This window comes from Macaca mulatta, chromosome 18 (genome assembly GCF_049350105.2).
Source record: "Macaca mulatta isolate MMU2019108-1 chromosome 18, T2T-MMU8v2.0, whole genome shotgun sequence".
NCBI classification, from domain to species: Eukaryota; Metazoa; Chordata; class Mammalia; order Primates; family Cercopithecidae; genus Macaca; species Macaca mulatta.
In genome coordinates, this window is record NC_133423.1 from 45,763,459 (window position 1) to 45,782,462 (window position 19,004).

Below are 19,004 nucleotides of genomic sequence, written 5' to 3' on the forward strand. Positions count from 1 at the left end.
CTCCAGCCCTGAGTCATGTGTTTGGAATATGGCAAAAGGATGGGATCTCATGTATCATCTGGAACATGGTTATTTGGTTGAAAATTCACCATCTGAGCATGTCAGAGAATGCCTGGCATTTTAGCCTGATGGCTCTGCCTGGCTGATGGCTAAAATGCCCCGTGCAGCCTGTAAAGGATCTCCGTGTGGGGGTTCCTGCTGAATGGCAGGGACTGTGCACTGTCTTAGCCTTTATCTGAGAATTGACCAGTGGCCTTGGTGAGGCTCCAGCCTTCCGTAAGGAAACAAGAAGATTTCTAAGATTTCCTTTGACCCGAAACCCTCTCTCCTTTGCTATTTCTTTCCTACTTCCAGTTTTCTGAAACCCACAGGCATTTGCAATCCAGAAGTGAGGATTTCAGAAGCTAATCCTGAGTTGGGGGCTTATTTGGAATGATCCCAGCCCCGACCCTGAGTGAAGGCAATCAGAAGAGCCCTGTCACTGCCACTCTTTCCTCCTCCTCTTGTGACATGGAAAGCCTTCCCCTTGTCTTCCAAAAAGAGACTGGTGTCCATCTCATAAGCACTGTGGAACCCAGAAATATTCCAGCGTAGTCCTGAGACAGCGTGGAGCACTCCCTTTGCTCTTGCTCTGTCTATCCTGGTAGATCTTCTCCCTGGCGTCCCTGCTTCCATATATGCTCCTCCCCACCCCCCGGCAAGTGATATAAAGCGCCGCACCATGGTGGATTATTTCACAAATGCTCTGGAACGTGTGTATTCATGTTCAGCCTGGTTGCTGGAAGGTAATGGAGGTAACTCACATTCTTTTTTTTTTTTCTTTTTTCTTTTTTAGAGACAGGGTCTCACTCTGTCACCCAGGCTAGAGTCCTGTGGCAAGATCATGGCTCGCTCACTGCAACCTCAAAATCCTGGGCTCAAGTGATTCTCCTGCCTCAGCCTCCAGAGTAGCTGAGACTACAGGTGCCTGCCAGCAGGCCCAGCCAATTTTAAAATTTTTTTGTAGACGTATCTCTTGCTACGTTGGCCAGGCTGGTCTTCAACTCCCGGCCTCAAATGATCCTCCTGCCTCGGCCTCTCAAGACACTGTGATAATAGGCATAAGCCATTGCACCCACCACGTTCTTAAATGATACCGTCATGGGTGCAGGGCCTTTCTGGAGCTTTCCTTTACTGAATGCAACTGTTGGAGCTTCTTTTCTGGAACTTTCATCAGTAGCACCTCAGAAAGCCAGCTGCTTTCCTTCCAAGTCACACCTTGTCTTTGGCTAATAATGGGGTTACTTCCCCTCCTTTCTCCCTATTTACTGGCAATGGCTGTTTCTAAAATTTCGGGCACCATCAGAAGATAAAGCCCAGTAATTCCCAAACTGCTTCCAAAGAATTCAATCCAGGTAGTCTGCAGGCTGGGCTGGGGATGGGGGAGTTGCCAAAACATGGGATTGTGCTTTTTTCATAATTACAGAAACAATATGTGTTCCTTTTGGAAAGTTAAAAATGTATATAGACAAGAACAAGGAGCCAACACTTCATAATGGCCTCACCATCTAGACATGATTTTTTAAAAATAAATCTTCGCACTCCATTGTTTTTAAATGAAGATGGTATCCCGTTTGTATTGATTATTCTGTTTGCACATTCTTGTCTTAACCTACTTTTTCTTTTAAGCCTATGTTATAAACCTGTCTGTGTTTCATTAAGTATTTTTTTTTACAATAGGATTTTTAGTGGTTGCAAAACATTTCATTATATAGCTTCCCAGGGTGACTGTTTCTTAGGGTATTTATTTGATGGAGAGGCTCTTGTCTATTTACTCTAGAGTTCACTTGCCTTGTCTTATATATTAGGAGAGAAAATACCTCTTATTCCTTTTTTTTGTTTCCCATTCATATAATCCTGATGTGCAGAAGCAATGTCCACACGTTCTCCAAGTCATTGACAGCTGCTGTGACTCTGAACCAAAGCATGGGATGTGTTGTTATTCTCCTTTGAAAGTGAAATTCCCACATCAGCCAGACCCTCACGATTGCTAGTTTGGTTTAGTTCCCTTTAAATGCTTGGTCTGGTAAGTTATTTTCCTGGGCGGGAGGATTTACTGGTGCTTCAAGGAGAAAACTTTGTATTTTCCTTGCTCTTCATCAAGAGTTAACAGTCGACATTCTCTGTCTTTATTTTGCCAATGGTGGAGGCACCTTGCCCTGCCTCTTCCCTCCCTTCCTCAGGTGCCTACAGCAAGCCTGGGCGTCATCCCTTTCACTCCAGCAAACTCAGAAGGATCTGTGCCTCTCTCCTCATCATCCTTTGCACCCAGGCTGCATACTGCAGGGGTCTCGTTTCCCTGCCAAGGCTGCCTCCATGTACATTGTTGTCTGGAGTTAAGGAAACTTCTCCCCAGGGCAGAATGTTCGACACCATGAGTCCATTCACAGAATCACTGCTTCTGGGTTCTGTAGAACCTTAAAAGCCTTCTATTACCAAGAGAGTCTGAGCCTGATGCCTTGGGGAGAAGGCCCTTCCCCTTCCACTTTTTTAAAAAGACATCAATGGTGGATAAATCTTCTGTGATGGCACACATCTGCGATTTTCCTTTCCCATGAGCTGCGTGCTGTTCCTGAGAGTCCTGGCTGAGAGCGCTGAGTGAGGCCTGCAGCTCTCAGCCCAGTGGGCTAAACTGGGGACAGCAAGAGCTGCTGGCAGGCCTGGGCTCGAACGACAGGGTCCCCAGCCCTGCACACAAGATGGAACAGCTGTTGGCATGAGCTCCGGGCTTCTGCTCCCAGAGGATTCTGTGGCGAGGCTGCTGCAGCCCTCCTGTGTCTACGCTCACTGTACTTAGGATGCCCCTGAATCTGGACTTGCCTGGCTGCCTCATGGCTGATGTCTCAGGTGTACTTTCTTCTGTTCACACTGTTTGCAGGATGCCAGATATGCACTTCCCTCACTGCCCTGCTTCCCTGGCTGCTGGTTTGGGGTTGAGTGTTTTCTTTCTTGTTGGAATGGCAGGACCATGGACTGCCACCCAAGGTCTGCATCTACTTGGGGCTGCCATTGCAACTTTTCCCAGCAAGAGCAAGGCCAGTGAGGGGGAGCGGCAAGAAGGCCCAAGAGCCCAAAGGCATTTATTCCTTCCTTCCTCCTCCATCCTCCCAACCCAGAGCAGCCAAAGGGCATGGGGTCATGACTGGGAGAGCCAGGTTCTGGTCCCAGTTCTGCTACCAACTAGCAGTTTGTAAAATGGGGCTGGTATTGCCTGTGTGCTTGTTTTAGTGACTCATAGCAAGGATCAAATGAGAACCTGGGTGTGAGGGCATGGAATGATGCTAGCAGTCCCTGCCCTCCCCCTGGAACGATGTCAGAGGGGAATCTTGGAATGGGATCTGGTTGCTTATAGTTCTCCCCAGGAGTGGGATGATGGAGGAAGAAGCGGAACGCCAGCCCTTGGCTCTCCTCCCAGGCCTGTGAGCCAACAGCTGATCTGCACTAACTGTGCACGTGTTCATTGCAGGAGCGAGTCTGCCTTTGAGAAGGGCAACGTCGATGTGTTCCGGGTGAGAACCAACAATGTGGGCCTCATCTACAAAGTCAGGTGAGAAGCTGGCTCCTGACTAGGGTTGAGGGTGGAGATGAAAGTGAGGGATCAGCTTCGCTATTGACACTTTCTGGGTATTAATTACTTCCCAGCTGTTATTTGAGGGGCTACCGAAGGCCCAAATCTTTCCCTCCCATCCTGAACTTCCCCAATGGACATTCATTTTTTTTGGTTAAGACAATTCAAGACAAATTTTTACAAACTTGAGAATATGCTGTGAGAGACATTGTAGCACAGTGATTAGGGGCAGAGACTCTGAGTCCAGAGTGCCTGGGTTCAAGTGTCTGTTCTGTTATTTACTAGCTGTGCCACTTTGGACAGGTTATCTCTCCAAACCTCAGTTTCCTCCTCTGTAGCAATGGTGCCTCATCTGTGATAACCCTAGGACTCAATGAGTTAGTGCTTGAAACAGTAACTGGCACACAGTAAACACTCAGCAAGTAGTAGAGATACCAAGTCCTGTTGCCGCATGTTTTTGGACAGAGAGCATCCCCAGTCTTGCTCTCTCTGGGGGGTTCTTGTGAAGGTATAAGGAGAGATAACTCTACTAGTCCAGTGGCAGAGGAAGAGCCTTCAATCGCCCCCCTTTTCCTTCATTGTCCCTGCCATCCACCCCCATTCAAGTTCATGCCCATTGTCAGATGTTCATCTGTGGTCTGATTGCACCCAGACTAAGGCTGGACGGAGGTCAAATGCAGCCTCAGTTTAGTCCTGATTTTTTTTCCCTTCCACTAGAAAATACAGGATCATGAACTCTCTTTCCTGGGGAAATAATGGGTACATTAATATCTTGGGTATCGGTTAAGTGCAGGGAAGGAGGTAACGAGCAGGGAAAGGGCTCTTGCAGGGGAGATTGGGAAGGGGGTATCATTGTGTGAGTAAAGGCAACCGCTAGCTGAGGTCCTACTATGTGCTAGGCTTTATGCCAGACAGAGGCATACATCCTTCTAAGGGAGGGGCCTGGTATATCATGGGTTTTATTTGTCTGTTGGGGTTGTGTGCTGTATTGAGCTGTGGTTGTCCTGTTAATACCTGCAAGGATAAAGCCTCATAGGGATAAGATGTTTGATGCAAAGTGAGGCCCAGGGATTAAGAAACTGGACCTTGGAGAGGAGATAGAGGGGGCTATGGGAAGTGTAAGAAGATTTTAGGGGACAGATTTTGAAGAGTCAGAATCTATGCTGCCCAGTGCAGCAGCCCGTGGCCACATGTGGCTATTACACTTGAAATGAGGCTAATCCAAACTGAGGTGTGCTGTCTGTAAAAAATACACATCAGATTTTTGAAGCCTTAGTACAAGAAAAAGAATGAAAAAATAGCTCATTAATACATTTTTACGTAATTATATGTTGAGATGGTAAGTGGAATTAAATGAAACATTATTAAAATTCTACCAGTTTCTTTGGATTTTTTTACATGTGGCTATTAGGAAAATTTTTAAATTGCATATGTGGCTCACATGTGTGACTCATGTTATGTCTATGGGACCACCCTGGTCTAGATGGTCATAGGGGTCCTCTGGATTGTAGGACTAAGGGGAGTATCTGCTTGTTGTCCACGTCCGGGAGTCATGATGAAGAGAGGGACACACTTAATCATCTCACAGCAATCGGAGGGGCCGTTGAGCCCCAGGGTATGAACTGTGTCCTGTAAATCAGGTGGTCTAGTTGGCTTCTGCCTTCTGGGTATTCCGTCATCATCTTTTCCCTTTACTGTCCTGTTTGACCTTGACTCAGCTGGATGCCAAGAAGTGTTGTGTGTATACATGCTTGGGCCAGAGTGGGAGAGGCTTACTGCTTCCAAAGGCCAGGGTAAGGCAACGGCACTGAATAGCCAGGACCTCAAAGGGGAAAATCAAGATGGTCCCACGGCAAACCTGAGGGATCTTGGATTTTCTGTGAAAGGTGACAGTTAATATTTCCTTTCATGCAACGTAACAATGTAACATTCAGTAATGTGCACATCCACCTTGCAAGGTATCCCCATTGTATAGATGAGGAAACCGAGGTTCAAGAGATAAAGTAACAACAACAACAGAATAATTGGACCTCTCTTTGGAGTAAACATCTGGGTATTCCAGTATGGAAGGGGTGCTGTTTCAGTTCTGCCAGTGATGGTGTGGGCCTTGGCTTCTGCCTCAGGATTGAGCATGACAACACGGGCTTGAATGCCAGCTGGTACCTGGACAACGTGATCGTGACCGACATGAAGAGGCCTCATCTCCGTTACTACTTCAACTGCAACAACTGGCTGAGCAAGGTGGAAGGTGACCGCCAGTGGTGCCGTGACCTGCTGGCCAGCTTCAACCCCATGGACATGCCAAGAGGTCAGTGCCTAGGCTGGCCTGCCTGCCATCCCTCCCTGCCTGGGCTGGGCTCACCCAGGAAAGAATCATGCCTGTCTTGCTCTGGGCAGTCTCACCTACCTTATCTTGGCATCCTCCAGGGCCTTCCTGTTGGTTAGGGCCAAGGGGAAGTCCCATATCTTCCTGCGGCCTTCCTGTGGGCAAACTTTTATGCTCTAGGGGTTCAAGGAGGTGGGAAATACAAGAGGACTTGGAGGCGTGATGGAAGGATGGGCGCAGGCCTGAGCATATCCTGTGTTCTCAATGATTCTTGTTGATGGGGTGTCTATTGGAAGTCACTTTTGAGATCAAAGCAGCCTTCCCCATTTTCCTATCTTTTTTCTTTCCTTATGATGCCCAAGGCAGGTGAGTTACAGCGAAGGCATGGTGGGTAGGAATCAGAGCTTGCAGCTGCCAGAGCTTGTCATGCTGCCTTCTGACTCCTGATTTTATGAGGAGTGGAACAATTTATTTCAAGTGACGTCTCTGGACAAAGGCCTTAAATTCAATCATTTTAATTTTACAGGAATAATGGTAGGCAGATACTTTTGTCCCCCAAAGTTCTGGCCTCATCTCACCCCATCACAGAACATATTTGCTTTTCCAAAAAGGGGGGTATTACATTGCAGGCACCATCACCAGAATACCCTGCTTTCATAGAATCATGGACCTTGAAAGGGGAAGGGACTTGGGAGCCAGGGGATGAGAAGTGGCTTCCCACAGTCACTCAGTTGAACAACAGAAGGCCAACACACTTGTTGGAGTCTGCCTTCCAGCCTGTACTCCAAGCTCCACCCTCTGTCCATTGTCTTGATGGGTTTTAGCTCTCAATTTTTGTATCTTCAATTATCTACCTCCCAGCTCAACTTGACACTTGACTTGTTCCTCTGTGATTCCTATCATCATAACTTGCGACTTCATTGATTCTTTTTTATTTTTATTTTATTTGTTTATTTATGCATTTTTGAGATGGAGTTTCACTCTTGTTGCCCTGGCTGAAGTGAAGTGGCGCGATCTTGGCTCACTGTAATCTCTGCCTCCCGGGTTCAAGCAATTCTTCTGCCTCAGTCTCCTGAGTAGCTGGGATTACAGGCGCCCACCACCATACCCGACTAATTTTTTGTATTTTCAGTAGAGACAGGGTTTCACTTGAGACCAGTTGGCCAGGCTGGTCTCAAACTCCTGACCTCAGGTGATCCACCCACCTCCCCCTCCCAAATTGTTGGGATTACAGGCATGAGCCACTGCGCCTGGCCATTAATTCTTTTTAAAACACATTATTGATCTTTCTCTGATTATAGAAACAAAATTTGATTATTGCAGAAAATTTAGAAAATAGAGATATGCAAACATAAAGAATACTTGTAATTCCATTACTTGAAAAAACAACACTGGTGATGTTTTTGTGTCTTCATTTCTAGTCTTTTCTATGCATACATAGTTTAAATGAATGGGCTGGTGCAACACCCCCTGTTTCACAGCATGACTACTTCTGTGCCATTAAACATTGCTCAACACCCCTCCTTGGAATGAGTCTGTGGTGCCCTGGAGCATGGAGATACCATCATTTATTCACCAGATCCCTTATCATTGTACATTTGTATTGTGTTCCCCCTCTAAACAATTTTTGCTATTATAACAATACTATTATAAATACTGCACCTAAATCTTTGCACAGGTTTATGATTCTTTAAGACAAATTCCTAAGTGGAACGTCTAAGTCAAGTGGAATGTACATGCTTAAAGCTTTTGAGGGACATTTCTGAATTGCTCTAGATAGGGTGTATCTGTGCACAGTATTACCAGCTGTGTAAGGGTGCCCATGTCTCTCGCCCTTGCCAACATTTGGTTGTATTGTTTGATTTTCCAGTTGGATAATTAAAGAGGATTTTTGATGTTCTTTCTTTGATTACTGGTGAGGTTGAACATTTTTCATATATTTATTGGCAATTTGTGTGTGTGTGTGTGTGTGTGTGTGTGTGTGTGTGTGTGTGTGTATGAGAGAGAGAGAAAGAATTTTTGCCTGGGCCCTTCACCTGTTTTTTCAATTGGGGTGAATTTCATAGATTCTCCCATAAACATTAAGCATCTTTAATTCTTTATCCAACCTCTACTAGGATCAATCTTTAGCACACTGTCAAACTTGCCACTTTTCAGCTCATCTGACCTGCTTTGGTCCCTCAAAAATCCAGGGTTCCACTGTCAGGAGAAGAGCTTCTGAAAAGTCATCATGAGAAACAATTCAGGTAGCTCAGTGGTTCTTCAGGGTTCCATAAGAATCCTCAGGGTAGACACCCCCAACCCAGTCTTTGTATGAGGCTTCCTGGGCCCCCAGCCCCTTCATGGGCTGGAGGGCATTAGGTTTTTAGTATTTCCAGGCTGGATTCCAGAGAATGGAATGAAAAAGGGGATCTTTGAATATTCCAGTGGTTTTTTTCTGTTTGTTTGTTTTCTGTTTCTGTTTTGAGGCAGAATTTCCCTCTTGTTGCCCAGGCTGGAGTGCAATGGCAAGATCTCGGCCCACTTCACCCTCCACCTCTCGGGTTCAAGCAATTCTCCTGCCTCAGCCTCCTGAGTAGCTGGGACTACAGGTGTGCACCACCACGCCCAGCTAATTTTTGTATTTTTAGTAGAGATGGGTTTCTTCATGTTGGCCAGGCTAGTCTGGAACTCCCAACCTCAGGTGATTCGCCTGCCTCAGCCTCCCAAAGTGCTGGGATTACAGGTGTGAACCACTGCACCCGACCTTCAAATATTCCAATGACTGCATTGGCAAAGAAAAAGTTAAATTTCTTTGCTTTTCACCTGAAATTGTGTCAACTTGGTATTTGGCTGCTACTTCGATAATAAAAATGGGGTCTATTATTTCATCCGTGAAGTTTGGTAGGTAAAATATTTCAAAACATGCAATATGGACAGTAATAGGAGGAGAGAGGAAAGGGGGGCATGTTCAGTGTGTTTGTACCACCAGCCCCCAAAGTGGGACAGACTGTTAGGGAACCTGGTCCTCTCTTTCCACCCTCAAGGGCCAGTTCCCAAAGTTCTGGCTGGTAATCACTGGAACCTTCTCTCATTCCTGCTCTTCAGGGAAGGGAGGCGTTCTAGGTTGACCAACTGACCCTCTGACAGAGGTGATCGGCGGATCATCGTTGAGTGGAGGGAACTGGACCTTGATCAGGTTTCCAGGTGTTCCTCTAATGGGAATCTTGCATTTCATGTGTCAAGACACAGGCATGAGGGAGCCTGCCCTACTTGTAGGCACAGAGGGTGAGCTCTGGGGCACCAGGACTGTTGCACAGTACGGTGCCTGACATTTGCTGGAGATGACTGTTTCTTCTCTGGGCTCTTCTTTAAATGCACTTCCTGGGGAAGTACCCAACCTCTAACCCCTTAAAGGGAATGGCATCTTTAGAACTGCCCTCTTCTTAATGGAGTCCATTGGGTAGAAGGTAGAGATGAGGAAAAACAGACAGGAGGTTTCAAAGGAAGGAGGCAGAAGCTGACCAGCCTCACAGTTTTGTGGATAGAAGATCCTGGAACCAAGTTCAATTTCTTAGTTCTTCTCAATTTGTTGGCAAAAATCACTACATCTGGTACCTTAAAGAAACAAAGCAGGACCAACCAAATGACTGTGGCTTTTGGTTTTCTGTGTCTGATCTCCAGGACTCGGGGATCTGTTGCTGAGGTCTGAAGAGGCAGGTTGTTTGTGCTCCCTCAATCCATCTGGGGGGTTCTGAAACTCCAGTAACTCACATTCCATCTTCAAGAGTTTTGCCTGATTCAAGTACTGTTTGCATTATTAATTACTACTATGTCTTTAAGTCACTTTTTACAACTTACATTAACTTATAAATTTATTTTAATAATAAAGTTGATATTACTATCATAAAAAGCTGTTATCATTTGCTATAAATGTCAGGCATACAGTAGTACATATTAACATAAATTTATAACATTAGATAAATCATATACCATTGCTAGCATCTTATGTCCCACCAGTGGTATGCAGATTGTACCCGGGTAAAGAATACCAGCCTTGATCTGAGAGGAACGGGAGGCAGAGTGTTGATTACAGAGATGAGTGCACAGAGGCCCAGGGACATGGGGATCCATCCAAGGTCAAATGGCCAATTTGCTGATGGAGCTAGGACTAGACTGTGGATCTCCCTATTCTCAGTTCAATTGCTTTCCACCTGCCCCTTGAGTAGGGCATGACCAAGGGCAATTAGCCTGGCACCTAAGAGGTCAGAGCCTGTGATTGTGGGGATTGTGAGCATTAGTTGGGCCAACCTCCTACTGTCACAAGAACCCCTTCTACATCACCCCCACCAATTGCTTCTCCAGCTTTGGTTTGAGTCCAGCCTTCCTGGAATTAAACCCCCTAGTCTCCCTGAGGCTTCTGCTTGTCTGTTCCAGTGTTTCCGACACAACACAGTGTCTATCTAGGTGTCAGCCCTTCAGCTGCCAGAAGACAGGGTTCTGTCCTCTCAGGAACGCAACCCCAGGATCCTTGACCTCTCTTTTTGTAGTCCCTTCCCAAGAAAGTACCTACTAGTCTAGAGCCCTGTGTTCCAGAGAGGGGACCATTAGCACAGAGGAAGGGGCCTCCCTGACTCTGTTATCCTGCTGCTTTTTTAAAAAAAAGTTGTGGTAAAATATGCATAACATAAAATTTGCCACCTTCACCATTTTTAAATGGACAGTTCAGTGGCATTAAGCACATTCACATTGTTGTGCAACCGTCATCATCCATCTCTAAAACTTTCTCATCTTGTCACCCTGAAACTCTGTGCCCATTGAACACTAACTCTCCATTGTTCCCCACCCCTGAGATCCTGGTAAACTCTATTCTAGTTTCTGTCTCTGTAAATTTGGCTAATCCAGGAATCTTATACATGGTGAGTCTAGTCCAGAATGCTTGGGACCAGAAGTGTTTTGGATTTGGGATTTTTTTTTTCCTCCAGATTTTGGAATACTTGCATATGCCTACTGAGATATTTTGGGGATGGAAGCCAAGTCTATCCATGAAATTCATTTATTTCATATATACCTTATACATGTAGACTGAATTTTATACAACATTTCTGAAAATTTTGTGCTGGAAGCAAAAGTTTTACAGCATTTCATCTGTGACCTGTCACATGAGATCAGGCGGTGTAATTTTCCACTCATGGCATTGTGTCAGTATTCAAAAAGTGTTGGATTTTGGAGCATTTCAGATTTTGGATTTCTGTGTTAGTGATACCCTAACTGTATAAGTGGAATCATACAATATTTGTCCTTTTGCATCTAGCTCATTTCACTTAGCATAATGTCTTCAGATTTCACCCATGCTATAGCACGTGTCAGAACTTCGTTCCTTTTTAAGGCTGAGTAGCATCCCATTGTATGGGTACACCACAACTTATTTGATCTATTCTGTTGATAGACATTGTACTGTTTCCACCTTTTAGCTATTGTGATTAATGCTGCTATGAACATGGGTGTACAAATATTTGTTCGAGTCCCTGTTTTCAATTCTTTTGGGCATATACACACAGATTTGCTGGGTCATATATGTAATTTTGAGTAACCACCATACTGTTTTCTACAGTGGTTGTACCATTTTACATTCCTACCAGCAATGCACAGAGTTCTAATTCCTCCAGACCCTGACCAACACTCGCTATTTTCTGTGTGTGTGTGTGTGTGTGTTTTTTTTTTTTTTTTAAACAATAGCCCTCCTAATGAATGTGAAATTATGTCCCTAATGATTAGTGATGTTGAGCATCTCTTCATGTGCTTACTGGTTATTTGCATATCTTCTTTGGAGAATAACCATTCATATCCTTCATCCATTTTTAAATTAAGTTGTTTTATCCTTTTATTGTTGAATTGTAGGCCTCTCTTACACATACTGGGTATTAACCCCCTTTCAGATATATAATTTACAAATATTTTTCTCCCATTAGATGAGTTGTCTTTCTACTCTGTTGATAGTGTCCACTGATGCCCAATAGTTTTAATTTTATGAAACCAATTAATCTATTTTTTCTTTTGTTGCCTATGCTTTTGATGTCATATCTTAAAAATTGCCAAGGTCAGTGTCATGAAGATTTTTCCCCTGTGTTTTCTTCTAAAAGTGTTATAGTTTTAGTTGTTACATTTAGGTCTTTGGTCCATTTTGAGTTAAATTTTGCAGATGATACAAATCAAGGTCCAACTTCATTCTTTTGCATGTGGATATTCAGTTTTCCCAGCACTATTTGTTGAAAAGATTGTCCCTTCCTTGTTGAATAGTCTTGGCACCTCTGTTGAAAATTATTTGACCATATATATGATAGTTTATTTCTGGGTTCTCTGTTCTGTTCTCTGGTCTATATGTCTGTCTTTATGACACTACCACACTGGTTTGATTACTGTAGCTTTGTGGTAAGTTTTAAAATCAGGAAGTGTGAGACCTCAAACTTTTGTTCTTTTTCAAGATTATTTTGGCTATTCAGGATCCCTTGATATGTCACTTCTTTTAATGCATTCAAAATGTTCATTAAGTCATTTTAACAGTGACCATAGACCATATTGACTTTCAGTCAAAAAGCTTCTGTTCATCTGGAAGAAAAGAGGAAAATGCCTTCACCCCAACTCCTCAGTTCTTGCCCAAGACTTCAAGGCTCCTAGAGAAACCTCCTGGATTATCCTGACTCATCCCCATATGAATCAGTAGGAGTGGGCGTCCCAGTCTTGGCTGGCTGCCCTCAACCTGTCAATGGAATGGTTCAGTCAGACATCACACCTGAATAAGCATTTCAGACATACACAGAGCTGGCACAGGGAACTAGCAGCCATCTCTAGGCTTGTCTGACTCTAAGAGTGGGCGTCAGGGGTCCTGGCACCTTCTGGGGCCTATGGAAGGCTGGCAACCACTTTTCCAGCATATCTGCATTTATTATCCCTGGGAACAGAGTCTTGGCTATCAAATTGCTCCAGAAGTGTAGTGAATTTTCCCTCCTGCCATCTGCTTGTTGGCATCCCTTCTATTGCCATGGATGTGTGTGACTCTCTTCCTGGTGGATTTCTTCCACCCTGCCAGGAATGGCTCACCCTCTTGATAACTCAGAACCCAGGAGGCAGAGTAGTTGCATTAACATCTCCACACTGATGGCAGCCCCTGGCTGGAAGCTAAGCACCATCTCCCCTGCCTACAGGTGCAGCATCATCCTTAGCAGCTGCCGTCGGCAATGCCCTCTTGAGCTGCTCTAAGATGCTGAGCCTATGCATAAGGACATAGTCCCCGCCCTCAAGGTGCTCACAGTCCAGTGGAGGACACAGATTTCCATCATACAAAGTGCTCACAAGGAGACTGTAGAGCATCATGGCTCAGAGTGCCAGACCTCAAATCATGGAGTCCTGAGTTCAAATCTCACCTCTACCACCTCCTAGCTATATGACTTTGAGACAAAATATTTCTGTAGCCTTGTGTCTTTGTGTGCATACATTTTACAAGTAGTATCTTTTTAAAACTCTGAGAAGTAGGGGCTATTATTATCCCCATATTGCACATGGGACAAAGGTCAAGGCAAGCAGCACAGAGTACCTCCCCACCACCTCTTCTGTTTCTTGGTCTAGAGCTAGCAGCTCCCGTTTCTCAACCTGTTTGCTCAGATTGTGTTGGCTCCTGGGTCTGGTAGACAGTGGCTCTGAAAGCTGTTCTCTCCAGCATTCATTAACCCTGAGGAGGTTTCAAGGCCCCCACTGGAAGTGGAACTGAGGCCTGAGGGCAGTATTAGACACCCTGTGCCAATCTGTTCGGAGATTGTGAAGCGGAAACCAGACCACCAACAGCCGTTTTTGGGATTCAGGCCCTATCTTATCGAGCCTTGCATGGACCCAGTGGAGCAACTATTTCTGGAGCCCTGGGGCCTGCCCTATTTGCTAATTGAGTAGCTCCTTGTTCCCAGAGTTCTGTTTCAAGTTGGTGATATAGGAAACTGTGGATCTTCTGTTGAAACATGTGCCAGGGCCAGAGGAACTGTCAAGGCCCCTTGCCCCTCACCTCCTCTCTTTTACTCTCCTCTTTTTTGCATGTCACCCCGACCCCACTGGATGGGAAGTCTCAGCCTCTCTGGATGGCATTACCTACTTCCTCTGCCTCAGGTGTCCCCTTCCTCTCTAAACTCTGCGAGGAAAGTTCTGTGCCACACACTCCTGTGCAGTGATTCTGCAATCAGGGATATGTAAGGAATCTCACAGGCAGGGAGGAGGACCTTCTCAACCTACTCCCTGTGGTTCACATGTGCTCTCGCAGAATCACCACCAAGATGAGCCACCAAGACTGATGGTGGTGGGAGCGGTGTAGCTGTCAGGTATTATGAGATGTATACATTGCCATGAAATACCATATTTCAGGGCTCTAACTACCTAATATGTATCTCTCGGGTTTCTCCAGTGAAGCTCAGGTTTCTCTGAGGGTAACACTGTGGTCTCCTCCTACCTACCTGGTGATGGCTTTTACTCACAGTTGCTACCTTGGCCACTGGGACTCAGGGACTTGTATGAACGTTGGTAAGGAACAGGTTGTGTGCATATATGGTAACGGGAGGTCGTGTATAGATACACCTGGTTATCAAGACAAGCCACAGAGATAGGTGGAAAGAGCTTTCCAAAGGGGCAGAGACCTGAGTCCTAGCCTCACACTTTGGTAATTATGTGACTCTGGGCAAGTTGCTCATCCTCTCTAGGTCTCTGTTTCCTCATCTTCTTACTAGGTTGCATGACATGTTCTCTGAGGTCCCTGTAGCGCTTGCTTTCTCTGGCAGTATGCTAGCTAAGAACCTTCTTTCTTGCTTGCCTCCAGGTGTCTCCCACCCACTGATTTCATACTCCCCCATACCCACTTTGATGTTGTCCCTTTTGGTGAGACATTCACAGGGCACAGTGCCCAGGTGCAAGTCATAAGCTCACTGCAGAGTTACCCAGTCTGAGAATGCAGGGCTACTCAGTCCTCTCTGACTTCAGGGAAGCTCAGGGCACATCCCTGCCTTCTCTATGGGGCAGTATTGAAGGATGAGGTTGGGCGAGACATCTGAGTTAGGCAAGGCCTGATAAGATGGCGTGTGCTCTCCAGGTAGATTTGGGATGACCTCATGTTGGGTCTTGAAGGAGCTTGGGCTGGGAGACTGTCACCCGGTAGGGAAGCATGAGCAAAATCTGTTTAAGGCAGATCCTGCTTGGCCTTCTCACCGCCAATATGACGTCATTTCCTGCCTTCTGGCCAAGTAATTACCCACAGCCCAGTGCCAACCCACAAACCCTCTCACTTTGAAAAGCACTGAGATGATCATGTGGCTTAGATTAATACTGAGCCCACACCACACTGCTTGGGGAAGGCTCCACCAACTTGGCCATGAGACAGGCCTCTGAAGCCAAGAGCTGCGTTGCAGCTGGCCTGGGGGCTGCTCACACCCCAGGACTGTCAGAACCCAGCACAACAGTTCAGAAATGCTTCAGACTCAGGTCTTGGCAGAAGCAGAGAGGCCCCTCGCATTTAGAGGGCCCAGTGTGGAGGCAGGTCCTGATCCCACACCTGCTCTTGGCTGGGACTTGTTCTCTAGGTTTTGAGAAGGACAAGCCACCATCTAGGGGGCATGTAATCTTCTTGGGTAGATTAATAACAAATATGGTTGTAACCAGTTTTGTTGTATACTTCAAAGAGAAGAGAGGCTGATGATTACATGAAAGAGAACCCATAAGAAGAAACAACAACTTGGGCAGGTGGGCTGGGCTCATGCAGGTGGTGGGAGGGGTGAATGACATTTACATCTGGACTCCCAGTCTGGAGCAAATGAATTTCCTTCTTTTCTTTTCTTTTCCTTTCTTTCTTTCTTTTTTTTTTTTTTTCTTATGCCCAGTGAGAAAACTAGAGCTGGGGGCTGAAAGCTGCACAGCACTTGGGAATGGGTAGAAATGGAATTGTGTTTGTTTTCAGCATAATCACTGTTTCCATTCCTGGCTGTTTCATCAGGTAAATGGGTTATAGTTTTATTCCAGCCCATGCAGTGCCACACAATGATTATCACACAGCTCCAGATGTGTACCCAGTCTTGACATGACCATGTTGGGCACAGTGCCCAGGGTGCATTTGAGGGGAGAATGGGATAAGAAAGGGATTTTGATTAACGTATTAGGGGCATGTGCAAATTGTACTGCCCTGCAGAGGATCATGGACCTGCCAGAGGACTGCATAGTGCAAAAGCAAATGCAAAATGAAAGCACCCTGCATGATTGGAGCATAAAACACCCATCACAAAGGCTCTGTCAAGAAGCCAGAAGCCCCGACTTATTCCCAGATTCTATAGGATATTACCATAGAGTAATTAAATCATCAATCCTTTTTTTTTTTTTTTTTTTTGAGAAGGAGTCTTGCCCTGTTGCCCAGGCTGGAGTGCAGTGGCAGAATCTCCGCTCACTGTGAGCTTCACCACCTCCTGGGTTCATGCCATTTTTCTGCCTCAGCCTCCCAAGAAGCTGGGACTACAGGTGCCCACTACCATGCCTGGCTAATTGTTTTGTATTTTTAGTAGAGACAGGATTTCACCGTGTTAGCTAGGATGGTCTCAATCTCCTGACCTCATGGTCTGCCTACCTTGGCCTCCCAAAGCGCTGGGATTACAGGCATGAGCCACCGCGCCTGGCCTAAATCATCAATGTTAAAGTAACTCTCTGGGTCAGAAAGCACATGGGACTATACATCCTGAGTTCTGGTTCTGGCTTTGCCACCCAATAGCAATGAGACCTGGGGCAGATCTCAGTTCCCCTCCCATCCTCAGTTTCTTCCTCTGTAGAGTGCCTGGGCTAGGGGGTCTCTGGGAGTCTTTTCAGGGCACTAGAGTGTCCACCTTCATAACCAAAGAGAAGTGGAGAGGTCCAAGGCCAGCCGTCCTTCACGGGGGCAAAAGGAGACTGGCCTTTGGTGGCTTCCTTTCTGCTGTGGATCTTTCTCCCCTATTTCATCCCCCTATACTTCCCATCTTCAAGATAGTCCCCCACCATGGGCTCAGTCTCTGGACTCCCCTTCTCCATGGTCAAAAGCTAGCTCTGCCATTTTGCCACTTATGCTAGCATGAGCAGATGCCTTAAGCTCTGTGCCTCCATTTTCTCATCTGTAAAGTGGAGATAACATTAATTTCTACCTGATAAGGTTATCTGGGGAAATGAGCACACAGGACTTAGTGCAGAGGCACAGAGTCAATGCTCAGTAAATGACACAATAGCGTGGTGCTTGTCCTTGTGGTTAAGCTCCTGATGTTTCCTTTTCTTCTTCCCCCACATCCAGGCTTTTTCTGATTCTGAGATGCACAGGCTTAAGATTCAAACCTCTTAGAGAGGACTCCGGAGCTACTCAGTGCCCGGTTCCCCTCTGGAATCCAGGCAGGTTCAAGCACACAACTGGGAAGAGACTCATGACCTTGACTGCAGTTAAAGCCAGGAGGGAGAGCCTCTTTTTCTGATGCTTTGTCATTTTCCTTCACGGAGCCTTACACATTCTCCAGGGCTCTCTGAGCCTATTTGCTGTGGGTGCTGCTTGGGGATCATTGTTCCTTTGAACTCCATAGAGGAATTTCCAGACAGGGGCAAGGGCTCAAGGGTAGGGAGGGCTGAGCCAGCCCTGCAGCTCTTTCCTCCACTGAAGCTCACAGCAGCTCCCCGCCCACCCCATCTGCTCCCACCTAGCACTGCAGAAAATCATCTCCGGAAAGAGTGGGAAGAAGAGAACCACTCTGAGTGAGGCCCCAGTGTGGCACATCAGAGAATTTAAGGACCAAAAGGGACTTTATCTACTCTTCCTCCATTTCAGAGGAGAAAATGGAAGCCCAAGGAAATTAAACTGCTTGCTCTTGGTCACACAGCATAACTGTAGGGCAGAGCTGCAGTCTTGGGCTTTTGGTGCCAGCTCATACTCCTGTCTTTCCTCCTGTTAAGCGCATTCATTCAGTGATTCAATGGGCATTTTGCAGGGGAGCCTTCCATGCACCAGAGCCCGCGCTCAGGGTGAATACATACAGGCCCTTCTCTCTGGGAGCTCAGAGTCTAGAGGGGAGAGAATCAAGCCAATAAACAATCACAGTGCACAGGGATAGAATATTCTAAGTGGGGTATGGCCCAGGACAATGGGAGCATAGGGGAAGAAGGAATCAGGAGGGCTTTATAGAGGAGTTGATGCTCAAACTGAGACTTCATGGGTGAGGAGTTTTCTAGCATTTTAAATGAAATGAGGGTACTTGGGCAAATGAGCTTTGATGGCCCAGTGTCACTCACACAGCTGGGAAGGGATCCTCCACCTCATATTTTCACTGTGGCCTCCACGCTCCCAGAACCACCACCAGCCACATTCTCCTTCAATCCAGCAGCCAGAACATTTGGAGAATGCATGGCATTGTGTACTTGCTTCAAACTTGGTTATTTTGATCTTTAAATAGGTGTTTAAAATAGCCTTTTTTTTCTGTTTGTAGAACTAGCACTTTCTCGATGTTGCATTTTGTACGCATGAAAATCTGAACTGATGACACAGACAGTGTCTTGGCCCAGATCCAGCTGTCAGTGTCCATTCCAGCACCAATGGCTTCCTGCTGAAACCCTCCCTTGAGCCGCCAGTGTGAGCCCAGCAAGAGTCAGAGAAAGGGTTCCCACCTGCCTGGGGTTGGGTCTCTGCTGGTGGCCTTCGTGTCTGTTCTCTCTCACTGGCCATCCAGTTCTCAATCTTCCCTCCAGCCTCACTGCCACTCAGACTGGCTCAAGGCATTTGTGTGACAAAGCCAGCTTGAGGGTATAATAAATTGGCAGGAACTTTCAACGGTTTCTTCTGAAATACAGAGGACATGACCTACTGAAGTATTGACATTAGGTGACTTCAGTTTTCAATCACAGAAAAAATATGGCCATTGTAAAAATTCAAAAGTACAAATAAGCAACAGAAGAATACTAAAATCGTCCATAATCCAGTCACTCAAAGATGATAATAGCTGATTTTTATCCGGCACTTACTCAACAAACTATTAATCTAATCTATCCATCCACCTATCTATCTAAACATCC

The 19,004-nt window shown here is 46.0% G+C and overlaps 1 protein-coding gene across 1 annotated transcript in view; it reads left to right on the plus strand.

Annotated features, from left to right (window-relative positions):
* The window catches only part of LOXHD1 (lipoxygenase homology PLAT domains 1), a 182,645-nt gene that overhangs the window by 11,979 nt on the left and 151,662 nt on the right, over nucleotides 1-19,004 (plus strand). The window contains exons 3-4 of the mRNA XM_015121870.3: nucleotides 3,506-3,586; nucleotides 5,731-5,915. Coding sequence (XP_014977356.3) covers nucleotides 3,506-3,586; nucleotides 5,731-5,915 — 266 coding nt within the window. The remainder of the gene's footprint in view (nucleotides 1-3,505; nucleotides 3,587-5,730; nucleotides 5,916-19,004) is intronic.